This window comes from Cetorhinus maximus, chromosome 14, assembly GCF_964194155.1.
Source record: "Cetorhinus maximus chromosome 14, sCetMax3.hap1.1, whole genome shotgun sequence".
Taxonomy (NCBI): Eukaryota; Metazoa; Chordata; class Chondrichthyes; order Lamniformes; family Cetorhinidae; genus Cetorhinus; species Cetorhinus maximus.
In genome coordinates this window covers 86,246,446-86,266,374 of record NC_135892.1, presented here as the reverse complement: position 1 = coordinate 86,266,374, position 19,929 = coordinate 86,246,446, and the positions used below count along the sequence as shown (strand labels likewise).

Below are 19,929 nucleotides of genomic sequence, written 5' to 3'. Positions count from 1 at the left end.
TTAAAATGTTATATACAACACTTTTAAATCTGCACAATTTATGAAGCATGGAATAATAATGCCTTTCACACAAAAAAGCTGAATGATCTCTTTCATAAAATAAAATCAGATGACGAGCACTCAGCAAAATTTCCAATCTTTCCAACTAACAGCACATTTTCCATCATCCTACATCTTATTTCATTCCTTAAATCACAGTTTCTTGGCTACTATTTTACAGCTGCAGCTTGAATTTATGTAACCTTTAGTATAGGAGGGAAAAAGCCCCAAAACACAGAAAGGTAATGGGTGAAAAGGGTAATGGGCTGATGGAACACAGGAACAGAAACAGGCCATTCTGTCCCCAAGCCTGTTCCATTATTCAATTAGGTCATCTTAATTCCATCTACTTGCCTGAGCTCATAATCCTTAATAACCTTGTCTATCAAGAATCTGTCTATGGGTGATGGATGATGAGTGATTGTGAATGGGGCGGTGGGTGGAGAGGGCCTGTTTCATGGCAGAACATGAACTGCAGAATTTTGGATGAGCTAAAATCTACAAATGATGTCCGATGGAAGGCAGCTCAAGAAAGCATTGCAACTGGAATTGGAATTGGAAAAGTATGTCAGAGGGTTTCAGCAGCAGCGTGGCTTAGTTGTGGCTGAGGTGGATGTAGGTGGTCTTCGTGATGCTGAGGATATTGGATTAGAAGTTCAGCTCAGGTTTGAAGTTCTGAATAGTCTGGTTCAGTCTGAGCCTTTGGTCAGGGTGGCCTGGTAGGGACCCATGCTGATGATCTAAGTCTTGCCAATGTTTAATGGAAAAGATTGTGGATCATCCAAGACTGGATGTTGCAGAAGCGGTCTGATAACACAGAGGCAAACTTTTCTGTATCCAGTTTAAGTAATAGCAGTTATCAATATGCCTGAAACTTCAAAATCGGAAGATACGTGCTAATGAGAATATTATATCTGAGCCTCACAACCACTGCATCCTTTAAAAATCTATTTGAAAGAATTATAATCAACTTCAACAGCCTTCTCCTTGCCCTCTCCAATTTCTGCCTTTTGAATACTCCTATTTAAGCAAAGACACCAATGCTGACACAAAAGCACCTCCTTGGAGGGGAAAACGGAGGACAACCCTTAGAGAGGTGCAGTAATCCACAGTTGAAGAAACAATCTTACCCAAGCATTCAGGGTTAGCGTGCATCTTTACTGATATTGAATTACCTCCCTCACAGAATGGCTCACTCCTTTCCCCTCAGATGTTTACTATGCCATATTATGCCAGGGCTGCCAAATCTCACTCTCATTTGGCTGCACTGTACCAACCAAGACCGTTCCAAGGTACAACTGTGGAATAGTGTTGTATTGGCTTCAATCTAATAGTCAGGGTCCCAGAGTTTGTGCTGTGCCATTACAGCAGTAACATGCCATTGAACTGACCTCCATACCTTACTGGCACAAGTTCAATCCTCGGAGTATAGATTCTCACTGGTAGCTATATCTAACCTCTGTACAATCCACATACACTTAGGAGACTCTGACCTAGTGAACAAAACCTTTCTAATTGGACAGCAAGCAAAAGATAATTAAAACTATAAGAAAAATAAAATACTGGAGATGCTGGAAATCTGAAATTAAAATGCCTGAAAAACTCAGTGGATTGGGTACAAAAAGGTCTTTGACCTGAAACATCAATTCTGTTTCTCTCTCCATAGACTTTGCCTGACTTGCTGAATATTTCCAGAATTAAAACTACGCTCTTTGGATCAAATGGTAATAACAGCAACCAATCTTATACTCCCTGAACACCCACATAGAAAGGAAACAAAGCAGGCGAAACAGATGAACAAGAGCATTAACCAAATGGAGATAATTTACTAATGATAATTTTAGAAGACACAGAGTATACTAAGCTGGGCTGAGATCATACAGTGTGCCATTCAGCAGTGACCCACATGATGTATCACCTGCATCAGAAACAAACTAAGTGTTTCCACAGTTGGGTTGGCACTTCTATAGCTTCTGCCAAGGTATTTAAATACTGTGCAAAATGTAATAAATATTCCATTCATAAATGCTGACATTTACTTTGTGCCATAAAATGCTCATCATCAAAACGTGGCTGTTTGAGTCGACTTTCTTTAGGCTCCCTTCCCTCTATACATCCACAAAGTCTTCCTTGGGAAGAGGTTTTGAGGAAACTAAGGAAAATCTGGTAACATCGACAGACAATTTTACTCCCAGAGTAACTTAGTGACTTAATGAAATCAATAAGAACTATGAGCCTGAGCATAGTAGGGCAGATGGAATGTCACAAATAGTGGCGATGCAAAGGCCTGATTTAGAACATCACTGTCCAACTACAGGCTAGTGGGAATAGAAATAGGGGGCAGGTTTTTCTGGTCGGCGAGTGGGGCCAAGGCCTGCTCGCCGACGTGTCAAATGACGCAGGGAGACGTCAGACATGCGACCCGACGTCACCCTGCGTCATTTAGACTTTCAGTTCTGCAGGCGCACCCACCAAACTGTCAACGGCATATTAAGGCCATTCAAAAACTAATTAACTTGATTGATGGGCATCTGCCCGTCCAACCTTAGGGTTGGCTGGCAGGCCGGGAGCCTAGGCGGGCCTTGGAAAAAGCATGAAACCTCATCCACGGGCGGGATGAGGTTTCATGAGGGCTTTTAAATGTTTATCAAATGTTTAAATAGAAGTTAAGGCTAGAAGACAGTGTCACATGAGAGGACATGTCAGGGAATTTTTTTTTATTACCTTTCTGTCAACTTCTGAATCGGAGCCGATCTCCCTGAAGCAGCGCTTTGCATCAGGGAGATCTCTGCGCTCATTCACGTGCATGCGCGACAGAGCGCAGGCCTGACTGAGGGAATCCTCCCCTGCCCGCACAGGGAGTGCATAGCGCTTCCTGGTGAACGTCACGCTAGGCAGGCCTTAATTGGCCCACCCACATAAAATGGCGATGCACCCCTGACCGGGGGCGCTGATCAGAAGGCTGGCCACCGGCGCCTACTCCCGCACCTCCCCAACAACAGGGGGAAAATGTTCCCCAGGGTAAAACAGGGAGGGGAAGAATGTTGATGACAAACTGCTCGACAACGCATTGTTAGAACAAATCTACAAATTCTAGTCTGCCTTGCATTATCTGCAAGAGGTTTAGGCAGTCAGAAGTTGTCATGGTTCCACCCCAGTTGAATCTCAATATTCTAGATCGATCCAAAATGGTCCGTAAATTAAACTGAATTCAAATACTTGCAAACTATTTCTCTTTCATACAGAATTCATGGCATTGCTGCTTGTAACTCTGTCCCTTGAATATAACTAGCCAAATGAAGACAATGAGAATGTTCATGTACCTAAATAAAATAAGAGTTGACTAGTACCAATTTTTGCTTTGTAGGAAAACTCCATTGGTACAAGTACATGGTTAACTAGCTGTACAGACAATACTTCTAATCTGGCGTCCTATCACAATCATATTCTCTCACATGAGAAGACTTTCAATAAATATTTCTCTTGCACATCTCAATTGTGCTTTGTCTGCATAAATCATTTTTACAAAGTGACTAATCATAGGCACAGAGGAAGGATTCTGTTGCAATGTTCATGTTACTATTTTTAACTAGATCATGATTTTTCAGAACAGTCACACCACAATATGTCTACAGCAGTAATAAAGCCCTACAGTTTTGATTTGATAACTATTCTGTGATTTTGCACTTTTTTTAAATAAAATTTCATTAGTAGATTCCTGAATATCATTTAATACCAAAGAGAACACCTCACACATTTTGGAGTTGCAAAAACTGGATGTTTGAAGTGCTGAAACTGAAGGAACCTGTTGTAATGTGTTATGCTGGATTAATTTATAAAAACTGAAGATGCATTAATATTCAGGAAATCATAAAATAGAGACATTGTATACTTAATTTGATCAAAGGCAACTGTAGCGATGGAATTGGTTATCAGACTTGACTAATGATTTCACATTTCATCCTATTTCACTTTGTGTCATCTAAAATTTTCAGATGAATGCCACTCACCTTTCCCACCACTCCATTCATTTTCATTTTAACACAAATGCATTTTAAATTTGTCCTCCTAGCACCAAGACTGCCCTGATCAACAACATGCCGAGTAAATCATGACTACTGTGAAGTATCCCACTTGCCCTCATTAAATTCTCCTCGCACTTTGACATGTTTGATCATTCCACTCACCTAATCTTCATAGTTGGCCACCAAGGCACTAATTCTAGTTCCACTGCTAATTGAAACAACGCAGTCAGTTAATACTGGCAACGTTGAGACCATTCTGTTCAGCTCTCATCAGAAATTTCACGCCTCAAATTTCAACTCCTCTTTATTTGATTGCTCAAAACTGAACCTATAGGCACACAAACTCAGCTTCTTGTTTGACCTTGAGGTGAACTTGAAAACACGCATCTAGTCCATCATCAAGATACTGTTGCATCTGGTCGGGGTGGGGGAGGTTGTCATGTCTGGTCGGGGGTGGGGGCGGTGTTGTAGTCTTGTACAGTGCGGGAGGGAGGGGGGTGTTAGCCGGTAGCTGTAGGGTTGGGGGGGGGGGGTGGGGAAGGAGGTGTAGTCCTGTATGGTTAGAGGGCGGTGGGGGTTGGGAGGCATTAGCCAGCAGCTGTGTCTGGACAGTGATGGGGGATAGTATTTGGGTCTGGACAGGAGGTGGGTAGGGGATAGATGGATCGGGGGGGATTAATCGGATCTAGTCTGGGGAGGTAGTGGGCGTTGGGTCGGGGGATTGTCAGATCAGGTCAAGGGGTTAGTTGGGTCGGGGGGTAGTCAAGTTGAGTCGAGGGGGTGGTTCGGTCAAGGGGTTAGTCGGGTGGGGCATAGTCCGGTTGGATTGAGGGGGGTAGTTGGGTCAGGTCAGGGGGATAATTGGGTCAGGTCGGGGGGGTAGTTGGATCGGCTCGAAGGGGTAATCAGGTCGGGTCGAAGGGGTACTCAGATCGGCTCAAAGGGGTTATCGGATCGGGGCGGTTGTCAGTCAGATCGAAGCGGTAGTCGGGTGGAGTCGGGGGTAGTCGGTCAGGTCAGGGGTAGTCGGGTCAGGTCGAGGGGGGTAGTTGAATCAGGTAGAGGGGGGTAGTTGGGGTGGGTAGTCTGAGTGGGCAGGTGGGGGTAGTCGGATCAGGTCAGGGGGGATAGTCAAGTTAGATGGGGGAGGCTAGTGAGATTGGGTCGAGGGGGTCGTCAGGTTGGGTGGGGGAGCGGTCGGATCGGGTCGGGTTGTGGCGGCACACAGGTCGGGTCGGGGTGTGGTAGATAGGCCGGAGATGGTCGGGGGGAATTAGGTCGGTCAGGGGATCGGCGGATTGGCGGGATAGTCAAGTCAGGTTGAGTGGGGTCGGGGGTATTGGGTCTGGTTGGTGGTGGTGGGTGGGGGGGGCAGTCGGGTCTGGTTGGGGGGTTGTCGGTCAGAGGGATAGTCAGGTAGTCGGGTGGGGTGTCAGTCGGCTGGTCTGGGGGGTGGTCAGGTTGGGGGGATAGTCGGGTGGGTGTTTGGGATGGGGTCTGTTGTGGATTGTACCGATGTTAGACTAGGTTTTATCTGTCTAACATTTCCTGGGGGCAGAATTTTACGCTTGCCGTGCGCCCGACACGCCCGAGCGTAAAATGACACGTGATGACGTTGAGCGTGCGTCCGCCGATAATTGAAGGGCCTATTAAGTCCATTAACAAGCTTATTAAAATCAAATTTACACTGCCTGTCCAACCTTACGGTTGGTGGGCAAGCGAAAAGGCCGAGTGGCCCTTACATTTTTTAGGCTTCCCGACCGCCCCCACCCTCTCCCACCGGACGAGAGAAAAATTCTGGCCCTGGTTAACTCTGCAGCTAAGTACTGTGGAACTGTCCAAAGTCTCCAACTCTAACACACAATTGGAGACTTCCATGGAGGGTCCAGGGGAGCAGCCCATCAAGAAATTTAAGCTTCCCGAGCAATTCCTATGTAGGCCCAAGCATCAGGACTTCCACAGGGTCCCAATGCGCATCTTCGGTTGCAAACCTGGTCTCTGATGATCCAGAGACTGGAAGATTTGGCCCATCATTTCACAAGCTTCCTGCACATGAATTGGTTGAAACTTAGATCACATTATTACAATTAAGCAAGTCATCTCTGAAAACCATCACAGCCAAAGCTTTATCTCCACTACTGCTCTCACATGCAGCTATATCGTAGAGATAAAAAGGAGCACTGATAACTATGGATATCATCTTCTATAAAATTGCAGGGTCCCAAGCAATGGATTTGTCACAAATGTCACTCCCCACCTTTTGGTCACATGCTAACAGAATCAGACTGACTAAATTTCTATTACCCAAGCCGTTTCAGCAATGTGTTTATACATATATATGCAATTAAAAATCCAGAACTGTCAAACAGAATGTTACAAGGCGATGCCACTCTACTAAAATACACACATCTGTTGCATGCCCCTGGCAGGGCTATTACAATTTTAACTTGGTAACTTCAGGACATTCTAACAAGGTTTATAAGAAAAAAACTGGTTCACAAGAAACACCATGGTAAGAAAACCAACATTGGCTAACGCAAACCCTGAGGGAATGATTTCTTCTGCACACAATGTAATAAAATTATAAACCAGTTTATAAAGAACAAGCTTATAATTGTCAAGCACAGAGAACACTCAATCAAACATTCAGAACTGATTTAGTGTTATGCATTCAAAGACAGAAACTGTTATCTCTGAAATAGCATTATATTCTCAATGTTCAAGATTGTTGTCACTCCATTAATTGTAACACTTCTTACTAGTCCCGTCAGCTGGTTAGCCAGAGGGCATTGTCTTTGTTTATCTCATTACATGGTTAAATAGTTGCAATCTCAGAGCAAGTAACAGGACACCAGATACTTGCACCAGGTATCTCACAAGGTGTAAAAGGCCCTAGTTCTGAGATGGTGCTCACATTCTTAAAAAAAACCTACCAGTTTACCTAATCAGTTGACACCTATTTAACATCCTCTGTTATGCTGTGGGGGTGGTGGCCTTAGTTTATCTGAATTTCACACACAAAAAATAAGCCAAGATTAAATCCAGATAAAACCGTGATAACTGCTAGGTTATGATGCACACATGCAAGTGTGATTTTATAAGGTTACTACAAGCCACCTTCCTGTCTCAAATTTCACTGCTAACACTGAAGATTACTTTTACACCAACACCTGCCAAATGCTTTGGGCTAATACCATTCAACGACTCCATGAACACACCAAAAAAAACACAGGCCTATTTTCTCTTGTGTAATGTTATGCTCTTTGTTGTTATCAATTACACAAAATAATTGCACATTCTAAATCATATTTTAAACTTTATGGGTGGTGGTAGTGCAGAAGGAATTGCTTAAATTACAGATTCTGATATGTGATGGAAGTTACAACTTCACTACATAAATTGTGTAATTAGTTATTTTCAACTACAGAAATTTAACAAGACTCACTTTTATAAAAAAATACTTTTGGCACTTAGAATGTTATGCTTGAACAAAAGTACCTATATTATGCTTGCAATATAAACTGCTGTTAAAATATATTAACAGGCAATTTTTCCATTTATTACTTTGGTGCACATAAGCATGGCAATTAACTTATGACCCCACACAAACTTGGCATTGTGAAGGGAAAAATATTTCCATTGGTCCTTATGATAAAAATAAATTTCATCCAAATTACTAGGGTAGTTCACATCTTCTGCTTGTGCTCTTACCTCATCACTGTGTCATACGATTCAGGATGGATACATGTCTGATCTAAAGGGTTCGGCTGCGCTGAGGTGCACTGGGTTTTGCCCTTCTTTTTGCTGGGTTTCCCAGTTGTGCCCCCTCTGGCACCTGCCTTGGAACTGCTGCCTGCTTCAGCTGCCTGCTGATCTCCCGCAGTGCTATAAGACCGTTGCTGATTGCTGTTGAAACCAAAATAGAATAGTGTAAAATGACATGAATGGCCCCAATATTACACAGAGCATCCACTTCAAAAAATTTTTTTTCCCCCATCGACAAGGTCAATTACAGTGTTTATTTTCTGATACATTCCTGTTGCACCACCGTCACAAATCAATTTAATTGATTTGGAATATTTCAGCATCATTCAATAGCAAAACAACTCATTTTAAGAAACTTTGGGACTGTTTGAAGATCGCTATTTTGCTTTTCTTTAACATAAAGAAAAACAAATTGAAAGAAATTTATTTACTTGCAGAAGTTCTTTATGTTTTCTGGATTAATTCGGATGAAACCAGCACACTGTTGAAATGTTTTTGGACCCAAGCCTTTGACTTGCTTCAGCTGTTCTCTGCTGATGAATGGTCCATTCTTCTCACGCCATTCAATTATATTCTTTGCTCTACTAGCATTGAGTCCTGCAACATGTCTGGAAAACAGAAATTAAGTTAAATGTGCTACAAATTTCGGACAAAAACATTTTGGTCCGAGTTAGTTTCTCAAACACACACCCTTTAAAGATAGAAACAATGCAGGGTTCTGAGAAAAGAAAGTACATTTGAGCTTTCATCCTTGGAGTGCTAGAGGAGTTCTCATACAGCTGCTTGCAATACAGGATAAATAATTTTTGCAGTATTAGTGCTTCCTGGCTTGGTGTGTTAAAATGCGTCAAAGTATTTGTGTTGAGATAACATTAATCTTTAGGCTTATAGCACCTAAACGGCTGAATAAATAGTGTTTGGAGCCATTTTAAGTCAATCAGGTACTAATGTGTTTAGTATTAGTTTCCTTTTTGGGGCCGGGGGGAACACAAAGGAAAACGTGCCATTGGTATGTATCAAATTAAAGTAGTAAATGAAGTTATACCAGGGCAAAAGTTAAACAATTTTGAAGTGCCAAGTTTCTGCTACTTTAGAAATTCTAGGCATAAGAGAGGCAATTTTTTTTTGTATAGGTCAATACCCCAATTCATATTTTAAAAATAATCATCTGAAAGAGACTGGCACCTTGTAAAAGCACTCAACTTCCTTCCTTTACTGCACCTGCACCTCTGACTTTACTCCTCTCCTTTTGAGGAGTCATTCGAATCTGTTATTTTAACCTCAACACGTTGCAAATTGTATATACACGTAAATACATTCATTATGGCTGTCACCCATATCCAAAGTCCCCTTCCATTCCCTAACCCTATCTCCTTTTGTATCCGTCCCTGGAATAAAACTATCCCCAATTCATCTACAATTGCATTTTCAAAATCCCAAACCTCTAACCTTTGGCCCTCTATTTGCCACAACACTTTTTGCAACTACTGATTTGCTTAACTGCACCCACACCTCCACCTTTGGTGCCCTGTTCCCCAGTCAAATCATTACTCGCTCTCACCCTGGCCATTACCCCGGTAGGTCCCTCATTACTGCTCCTTTAAGTCCAAGGGATGCAGACTTGAAAGGATATGGCGGCAGACAACTAGTTTAGCCATCCACCGCCAGGTCAGGCTGGATCACATAAAACACTGTTGGGTCTTGCTTGCATTTGTCAAAACTGCTTACAATTCCAGGATCATCCTAGAATGCAAAGATAACTCCTGGCTTTTCTCTATTGCAAATCACCTTCTTGAAGCTCTCTCCCCTGTTCGCTCCACACTCATCTCCAATAAGTACGAGGAGTTTATGGGTTGCTTTGTCACCAAGATAGAGGCCATCCAATCAGCTTTCTCTGTGGTGTCCCTCCCTTCCATCTGACCAAACTTCCTCTAATGCTCTCCCTGCCCATATTTTTCACTAGTTTCTCTCACAACTCCCCTCATGCCCTCTCTCAGATCATCTTGTCCATAGGGCCTACCCCCTGCTCCCTCAACTCTATTCCCAGTATATTGCTGAGCACATAATTTTCCCACCTGGTCCCCATGTTAGCCGTTCTCTCACTTCAATGTTGTCCCTCGCTCTTATAAATGTGCTGCCATCAGTTTCTTCCACAAAAGAAAATTCTTAAACCAATCGCCCTTGAAAATTACCTTCACATCTCCAATCTCCCTTTTCACTCCAAAGTCCTTAAACGCACTGACACTTCCAAATTCATTCCCATCTTTCCTGGAACACCATGTTTGAATCCTTTCAATCAGGAGATATCAAGACAGCTCTTATCAAAGTCGCAAGATACATCCTATGTTACTGTGACAAAGGCAAACTTTCCCTCCTCGTTTTTCTCAAAGGTCAGTTTGCAGCCTTTGATATGATTGACCAAACCTTCAATGCCTCTCCACTGTCATTCAGCTGGTGGGACGATTCTCACCTGATTCCACCCTTATCTATCTAATTGCAGCCAGCCACCTTCCATCTCTCATCTACATGCTACTGTTCAGTGGCATTATCCAAAACCCAGTGCTAGGTTTTTACAGGTATGTTAATGACACCCAGCTGTCCTTACCACCACTTCTCTCAACCCCTCCACTGTTGCTCAAGTATCAGACTGCTTAACTGACCTCCAGTACTAATGAGTAGAAATTTCCTCCAATTAAATATTGAGAAGACCGAAGCCATTGTTTTCGGTCCCCATACCAAACAGTTCCCTCGCTCCCTGGCAAAAGATTAAACCAGTCTGTCACAACTTTATTGTCACATCTGACCCCAAGATGATCTTTTCAACGTACATTTGTGACATCATATAGCTGCCTATCCCCATCTTCATAACATCACCCAACTTCATCCCTGTTTCAGCTCATTTGTCTTCCATGCCTTCATTACCTCTAGGTTGACTATTCCAACGCCTCCTGGCTGGTCTCGCACGTGCTTCCCTCTGTAAGTTTGAGGACATCCAAAACTCTGCTGCCCATGTCTAAACTCACACCAAGTCAATTTCTCCAATCATCTATGTGATCACTGACCTACACTGATTCCCAGTCATCTTTGTTGTCAAATCCCTCAATGGCTCATCCCTCCCTATTTCTGTAATCTCCTCCAGTCACACAACCCTCCAAGAGATCAGCACTTCTCTAATTCTAGCCTTTTGTGCATCCCTGATTTTAATCACTCTACCATTGGTGGCTGCACCTTCAAGTGCCTAGGCCTTTAGCCCTGGAATTTCCTCCCTAGACCTCTCCACCTCACTTGCCTCCTTAAAACCTACCTCTTTGACCAAGCTTTTGGTAATCTAACCTAATATCTCCTTAGAACTTAGGGCTTAATGTCATAATTTGCTCCTGTGAAGTGCCTTGGACGCTTTATTTTGATAAAGGTGTTATATAAATATAAGTTGCTGTTGTTATCAATGTATATGCTACAGGTAACTCAATCATCACTTTTAATTCTTTGCAAACGGAACAACCCTAACGTAACAAGTAGTAGTCTAAGAAGCTGTATCTGTAGTGACACGTGCAGTTCTGGAATTGTTATCATAGGAAGGCCAAAGAACTAGAAAAGGTGCAAAGAAATGCTATTAGAATAACTGGGACTTGAACATAAATATATGAGGGCAGTCTTACGGAATTGGGATTGGAATAGAGTGGTGGGAGGTGGGGGTGGAGAATGATTGTGTTTCTCAAGTTACTCAAGTTCAGGATGACAAAGCAAGAGGACATGAGTAAAAAGTGGCTTCAGGCATGACAAAACAAAGCATTACAGCACTGAGAAGGTGCTCACTTTTGAATAGCTTATGAAGGAAGGTTTTTTTATATATACATCCTTAGGATGTGAGCATCGTTGGCAAGGCAAATATTTGTTGACATTTCCTACTTGCCCTTGAGAAGGTGGTGGCGATTCACCTTCTTGAACCGCAGCAGTCCATGTGGTGTATGTACATCTACAGTGCTGGTAGGGAGGGAGTTCCATTTTTTTGACCCAGTGGCAGTAAAGGAAAGGCGATACATTTCCAAGTAATTTGGTGAGTGACCTGCAGGGGAACTTGCAGTTGCTGGTTTTCCCATGCGTCTGCTGTCCTTGTCCTTCTAGGTGGTAGAGGTTGTTAATATGGCAATCATCTTGTTAAAACCAATTGGTAGTTAAACAGGTGATGGGCATTAATTATCCCAGCTGAATAGAATGAAAAGGTACAGCTGGAACACTTTGTGGGGAAGCAACTAGCACTGAGGTGTTGTCTTGGAAATAAACCATCTTTAACCAAGAGACCTGCCTGGATTAATTCTTCCACCACAACCTCTTATTGTGAGTAACATGGTAGCAGAGGATGAACTTTAAAGCTTTGCTGATTGGTTGCTGAATATGAAGCTTTCTGTCTCAGTCCTCTGAGGGAAAAGAAGTGTACTGTTGCTAACAATTTAAGTTACGGAATGGCGGAAGGACTGTGCAAAATCACAAGCTTTGACTATCCACCAATTTTTTTCTGACTCTGAACATTATCAGCAATGGAAAGCTGAAGTTTAAATGTGGACTCGGGTTACTGCTAAACCCTGGAAGAAGTAAGGTATGGCTTTGGCGTTATCATTACCAGCCAAAAGTAAGATAAGGAGTAAAGTATTTTCAGAGTGGAAAGTGGATGATTTGGATCATGAAGAGGGATTAAACCGTCTGATACAATTTTTGGATAAGTTCTACGAAAAGGATGAGTTATTGGAAGCGTATGAAGCTTGGATGATCTTTGATACGTTTAGGAGTTCAGATGATCAGTCCATGGAAGAATAGATCATGGACTTTGATAAATGGTACAGGAGACTACATTCACAACTTCCAAACAGGTGGTCCTCCCTTGTAAGATAGCAGAGATCAATCTGTTTATCAGTACTGATGTGTTTTCTAGCGAGATACCGCTATTGTTGAGTTGATCTGCGATGAAGAAGGCTCAGATGACGCTAGATGTGAAGAATGATAGAGCAGTCGTTTTGGGGGAAAAATGTGGATCTCCATTTTACTCGGTCAGGACATTACTGCTTGCCACTAAGGAAGCCAGAGATTTCTCATCAAAAAGTTCATGAAGTTTTGTTAACTGCTGAGAATGAGAATTTGGTGGACAAAAAGATGATCATCTGGAAATTACATACAGTTTGCACATCCGGCGCCACAGAAACTGAAGACTCTGCTTCGAGATGCGGGAGTGGTTGATAAAGGATATGATGATCTTACTGAACGAGTCACTGCTGAGTGTGAAATTTGCCTTAAATATCGGACGACACCACTGTGACCTGCTGTGAGCTTGCCACTAGCCAGGGAGTTTAACGATGCAGTAGCAATGGACTTGAAAGTTCAGGACAAGGATAAGGGTATTTTTTTTTACTACACTTCATAGATTTGGCAACCAGATTTAGTCTATCCACTGTGATACATAGTAAAAAGGACCATGGTTGATAAGGTCATGGAGAAATGGGTAGGAACAGGATTAGGAATACCAACGAAGTTCCTCCCAGATAATGGTGGGGAATTCGTCAATGAGGAATTTCGAGATATGTGTGAAAATTTAACCATCATAGTTGTGCACAATGCAGCTGAGAGCCCGTTTAGTAATGGCCTTTGTGAAAGAAACCACGCAGTAATAGATGGCATGTTACATAAAATATTAGCTGATCATCCAAGTTGTAAACTGCAAGCGGCACTAGCAAAGGCGGTGCACGCAAAGAACTCTCTGCAAATGGTTGGGGGGTACAGTGCATATTAGCTGGTATACGGAAGAAATCCGAAGTTACCTTCGGTGTCGTCAGATGCTCCCCCTGCTCTAGAAGGGGCTAGCATTAGCTCAATTTTTCTGCTCATCTGAAAGCTTTTCTGCTTGTATACAAAGCGTTCATTAAAGCTAAGGTTTCGGAGAAAATTCGGCAGGCCCTACGGCACTGCATAAGACCATCAGGAATACAGTTTAGACAAGGAGACGTGGTATATTATAAAAGGGAAGGCCAGAAAGAATGGAAAGGACCTGGCAGGGTTATAGGGAGTGATGGGAAAGTAGTAATTGTGCAACACGGTAATCAAACTGTTAGGGTACATTCTGCACGGTTAATTGGTGCTGACTATACCTTTACAGGTTCTGAACAGGACATAGAACGCGAGGAGGCACCATGCATTTCACATACAGATACACAGGGTAGTTATGAGGAGCAGACGACAGCAGTTACAGGGTTGACTATGAACAAAGTAATACTGAGGTACAGGACAACGCTATTCGTCCAAAAGGGCAATTACCCAAAGTAGTAACAAAGGTAACATACATGCCAGAAGGGACCAGTGTGTGGAGGGATGCCATCATCATAGGGAGAGCAGGAAAGGCCACTGGTAAATACAAACATTGGCTAAATGTGCAGGATGAAGGACAGGAGACAAGACCTATCGATTGGCAAACTGAGGTAAAGATGTGGAAACCCAGAAAGCGCAGTATGAGTTCTGACAGTGGACCAGAAAGTGGTTGTGGCCCTAGAAAAAGATCACAGACTTGCGAACGGAGTTCTGTTTGCATGGGAGGACGATCATATAGTAGCAGTCCAGAAAGGGAGAGGAATGCGAGTAGAGACCGTAGCTTAACAAGGAAGACTAGAGAGCAAGCTAGCAATCTCAATAGAAGTCCTTATGACAGAGATTCTAGTAGCTGCTAATAAATTGGAAAGTGAGCTGATAAAAGAAGCCAAACGGAAAGAGTTAGAAAGTTGGAAGGAATTTGGGGTATATTCTGAAATACCTGACAGAGGACAGCCAGCTTTATATCACAGATGGATCTGCACAGAAGAAGTACTCCCAGACAGCATGTATAAGACCAAAGCAAGATTAGTAACCCGAGGCTTTGAAGAGAGACTAGGAGATCAGGATGTGAGAGTGGAGTCGCCTACTGCGGAGAAAGTGAGTTTGAAGATTTTTTTTTAAAGCTATTTTGGCATCCTATTCCTGGGAATGCAAATCGGTCAATATAAAGGGTGTGTTTTTACAGGGGAGAAGTTTCAATGGGTGGTTTTAAAAAAAACTTCCCTAAGAAACTGGGTATGTAGAAAGAGAGCTATGGAAATTGAATAAGTGTGTTTATGGGTTGAATGATGCATCAAGAGTATGGTATTTTTCTGTGAGGTCTGTCTTGATGAAAATAGGTTGCATTCAGTTAAAGGCAGACCCTGCGATGTTCTACTGGTGCCTTAAGGAGAAACTAGCTGGGATCTTTATCATGCATGTTGATCATTTCTTGTGGGAAGGATCTGTAGAATTTGAACAATGGGTATTCAAGAAGGTAAAGAAGGAATTCCAGGTCGGAAGTCAGGCTTCTGGGGCCTTTAAATACATAGGTTTAGCAGAGCAAGTTAGGAGTGCCATTGAATCAACAGTCTTATCTAGAAAATGTTAATTATATCCCAATAACTCGTGGTAGATCCTCACAAAAAGAGGATCCTGCTACCAAGGAAGAAATGGAACAGTTGAGAAGTTTGATTGGGCAGTTGAACTGGTTGTGCACTCAGACTAGGCCTGACGCTAGTTATGATGTGTTGGAGCTGAGTACCATAATGAAACATGTGACAGTTGAGTAAGTTCTGAGAGCAAATAAAACATTTTTAAAAATTAAATTCTGAGATGTGTGCTCAAGTTTCCGGCCTTGGGTGATCCAGGAGATAATGAGGTTGGTCATTTTTAGTGATGCTTCACATGCCAATCTTCCAGGTGGGCACTCCAGCACAGCAGGGTTCATCATATTCTTGGTGGGAAAGAATGATAAATGTTGCCCACTGGCTTGAGAGGCCAAGAAAATAAAAAAGGTAGTGAAAAGCACCTTAGCTGCTGAAACGTTAGCCTTAGTAGAGGCATTAGATATGGGGGTTTACTTGTCCAATATATTGACAGAAATATTATATAAGGGGCAACGTGGGAAATGTTTGCCCATTGAATGTTATATTGATAACCGGTCTCTTTCATTCCACGAAAAGTGTCACAGAAAAAAGACTACGAATAGACCTAGCCAGCATAAAGGAGATGTTAGAAAGAAAAGAGATCTCTTAAGATAAAATGGGTTTCTGCAAGTCACCAACTATCAGACTCTTCTTTACAAAAAGTGCCTGCTCGAAAATATTATTAAATGTGTTGGAAGAGGGGTTATTAAAATTGTTATATATGGGGGTAAATGAAATTCGGGAATTATGGACATGGAAATACGTGACATTATTTCCTTCTGTATGTTTTTTAAAAAGCGTTCAAGTTGGGGAATCTGTTAATATGGCAATCATCTTGTTAAAACCAATTGGTAGTTAAACAGGTGATGGGCATTAATGATCCCAACTGAATAGAATAAAAAGGTACAGCTGGAACACTGTGGGGAAGTTCGCACTGAGGAGTTGTCTTAGAAATAAACCAGCTTTAACCAAGAGACCGACCTGGATTAATTCTTCTACCACAGCCTCTTATTGTGAGTAACAGGGGTCACAGTTTGGAAAACGCGGTTAAAGTAGCCTTGGTGGGTTGCTGCAGTGTGTACCATCTACAGTTTGCACTGCTGCCATTGTGTGCTGGTGGTGGAGGGAGTGAATGTTTAAGGTTATGGATGGTGCCAAAAAAGCACCTTTGTCTTGGATGGTATTGAGATTTTTGGGTGTTGATGGAGCTGCACTTGTCCAGCAAGGCAACAGCTAGCTTGAACGTTACTTGCCACTAATCAGCCCAAGCCTGAAAGTTGTCCAAGTCTTGTTGCATGTGGGCATGGACTGCTTCAGTGTCTCTGAAGATTCAAATAGTACTGAACACTGTGCAATCTTCAGTGAACATCCTCACTTCTGAACTTATGATGGAGGAAGGTGCACTATGTTATACATGGGGCAGTTATCTTCAAAATCATATTGAACAGCTTTCTTGAAGGAAAAATACATCAGCAGACAACTTCTAAGAAGGAAACAAGCAGACTAAGTGGGCCTATCATCTTTTGTGACTTGACAGTGTAGTGGCATTGTCACTGGACTGGTAAATCCAGAGACCCAGGGTAATGCTCTGGGGACATGGGTTCGAATCCCACTACAGCACATGGTGGATTTTTGAATTCAATTAAAAGCCTAATGATGACCATGAAACCATTGTCGATTGTCATAAAAACCCATCTGGTTCACTAATGTCTTTTAAGGGAAGGAAATCTGCTGACCTAACCAGGCCTGGCCTGCATGTTACTCCAGACCCACAGCAATGTGGTTGACTCTTAAAATGCCCTCTGAACAAGGGCAATTAGGGATGGGAATAAATGCTGGCCTAGCCAGCAACACCCACATCCCATGAATGAATTTAAAAAAAAAAAAACACCATCTCCCTTCTTGTACTTACAAAAAGAGGTACACGTACCCAGTCGAATTTCATGATAGCCTGTAGAAGAGTAGACAGTGGTGTTTGAGGAGGAGTAGTGGGACTAGTTTGGAGCAGTCCACTATCCCCAGCTTCAACGAAAGGCTCCTGTCATGAAGGTGTATGTGCGTGTGTCTGGTCTGGAGGCTTTGACTCAACAAAAGAAGCTCAGTTTCAAATGCTAAACATGTAAACATGGCTGAAGTTTTAGAGTGTGAGGCAAGGAGTATCAGGGTAGTTTGAATTTCAAAGAGATGGTAGGATGTTACACCTAGCTAGAGAAGCTAGGCCAAGCAGTGTGTTTATTTTTCACAAAGGTTACTGATAATATTAGCAACATGAAATGATTTATATTATGAAAAAGGTAAAGTTCCAAAGACACATGGGAACAATGGGATTTACATTAAAAGGGAGAAACATGTATAAAGGAGAATGAGGCATGTGTCAGTGAAGACATTATAAGATCTTCCTGTGTATTAAGCCTGCTGTCTACAGAAACCGAAGCTGGGAAAAGCCACTTTGAATTCTACTGTCCAAGGTATTGTATCAACTTGCTGGCATCTGTTTAAATTTTTTTTTATATCGTTGCCTTAATGGGGGTTGTAACTGGAAGCCAGATTAAGTATGGGTTTTAGGAGTTATTATAGTAATAATTTGTAGATCTATGTATGTGTTTGAAATCTTTCTTTTGTTAATAAAGGTTTAATTAAGTTTTCTGAAAAATCTCAAGTCTTGGTCGGTTTATTACTTCGGGCACGCGTCTTGAAATAAAATACAAATTGCAAAACTGTTGTGACCGCGTGATCAAGTTTTCCCTCATGGATATGATCCACCTGGCACAAAGCATCTGCTGCATCATAACAATTGGAAGTACTTTATCAACATGGCTACTGAACTGGACCATGATTCTAGTAGTTGGATGCAACTTACTATACACGTACACAATAGCTGTTTGCAAGTGTCATGAGCCAGGCTCTAATTGGATATTCTTGGCATCCTTAGTCCCAACTCCCAGTTTTATTTTTATGCCAAATAATAGCGGCATGCTGAATTGTTTTCAAAGAACAAAGAAAAGTACAGCCCTTCGGCCCTCCAAGCCTGCACCGATCATATTGCCTGTCAACTAAAACATTTTGCACTTCCAGGCTCCATATCCCTCTATTCCCATTCTATTCATGTATTTGTCAAGCTGCCTCCTAAACACCACTATCGTACCTACTTCCACCACCTCCTCTGGCAGCGAATTCCAGACACTCACTACCCTCTGCATAAAAAACTTGCCCCGCACATCTCCTCTGTAGTTTTCTCCTCTCACCTTAATTCTATGTCCCCTAGTAATTGACTCTTCCACCCTAGGAAAAGCTTCTGACTATCTACTCTGTCCATGGCACTCATAATTTTGTAAACTTCTATCAAGTCGCCCCTCAATCTCCATCGCTCCAGTGAGAACAATCTGAGTTTCTCCAACCTCTCCTCATAGCTAATAACCTCCAGACCAGGCAACATCCTGGTAAACCTCCTCTGCACCCTCTCCAATGCCTCCATATCCTTCTGGTAATGTGGCGACCTGAACTTCATGCAATATTCCAAGTGTGGCCTCACCAAGGTTCTATACAGCTGCAGCATGACTTCCCAGCTTTTATACTCAATACCCCTGCCAATGAAGGCAAGCATGCCATATGCCTTCCTGACTACCTTATCCACCTGCGTTGCCACTTTCAGTGACCTGTGGACCTGTACACCCAGATCCCTCTGCCCGTCAATGCACTTAAGGGTTCTGCCTTTCATGATATTTTGCAAAGTGGTCTCAGAGGAGTGTTGTGTTTCAACAGAGTGGCAGACTTTATGGTTCAAAAATGCACTATTATTAAATGCAGGAGAACATAGAACCACGTGATCACATCAATCATGCTCTAAACTTAAGGAATTGTACATACGGGGGAAAAGTACAATTTGCCTCTCATATTGATGCCAGGTGTCCATTGGCAATGTGACAAAGTTGTTTACGCCAACAACCAGACACAAGTCCACTGCTTGACACATCTATGCAGTACAACTTGACCACATCTCTTGCTAAAACAGTCTGAAGCATAAATGTTCAGAGCTGAATTGAACTTGATGGTACTGACAGTGTCACGCCTACAGCAGAGTTTGGATGTAGGTCAAAATCCCACATTTTGTGCCAGAATTGTGCCATACTCACTTGTGATCACAGTCCATAATGGCAGAATTTTCTTTTATAAATGGAGATGAGGTGTACCTCTGCCTCTATATCTGGAGTATAAGTATGGGCAAGCTGCCTCTAGTGCAGTCTCTGCCTGTATGCTCTGTCAATCTTCTTCCTTTTCCTCTAAATAGCAATTAGGAAGGAAATCTCATTCCAAATTAAAATTCGGGGCCAAAATCCTTGCCACAAACAGTTCAAATAACTGATTTTATAAAGGTATCTTTCTGGCAAGGTAGTATTGGCCACTGTAGTAGGCACATACTATAAAATAATAGGCGTGGTTATCACATTTTTTTTCCATCAAAAAGGACAATTTTCTGAAGCAGCATTACGGGCAGATGTGATGACTCCACAGGACTTATGAATGCACTTATTAGTATCACAGACCTCAAACCCCATAATGGCACTTCAAGCTGAGACCTATTTTTGCCACTGTTAGAGATGCTGAGATAGAGGTGTGCT

The 19,929-nt window shown here is 42.4% G+C and overlaps 1 protein-coding gene across 2 annotated transcripts in view; it reads right to left on the bottom strand.

The window, feature by feature from the left end:
* Positions 1-19,929, bottom strand: part of srbd1 (S1 RNA binding domain 1) — a 283,354-nt gene that overhangs the window by 41,639 nt on the left and 221,786 nt on the right. For both annotated transcript variants that reach the window (XM_078557178.1, XM_078557179.1), the window contains exons 19-20: positions 8,261-8,437; positions 7,776-7,970 (exon numbers count right to left, since the gene is read on the bottom strand). In XM_078557178.1, coding sequence (XP_078413304.1) covers positions 7,776-7,970; positions 8,261-8,437 — 372 coding nt within the window. The remainder of the gene's footprint in view (positions 1-7,775; positions 7,971-8,260; positions 8,438-19,929) is intronic.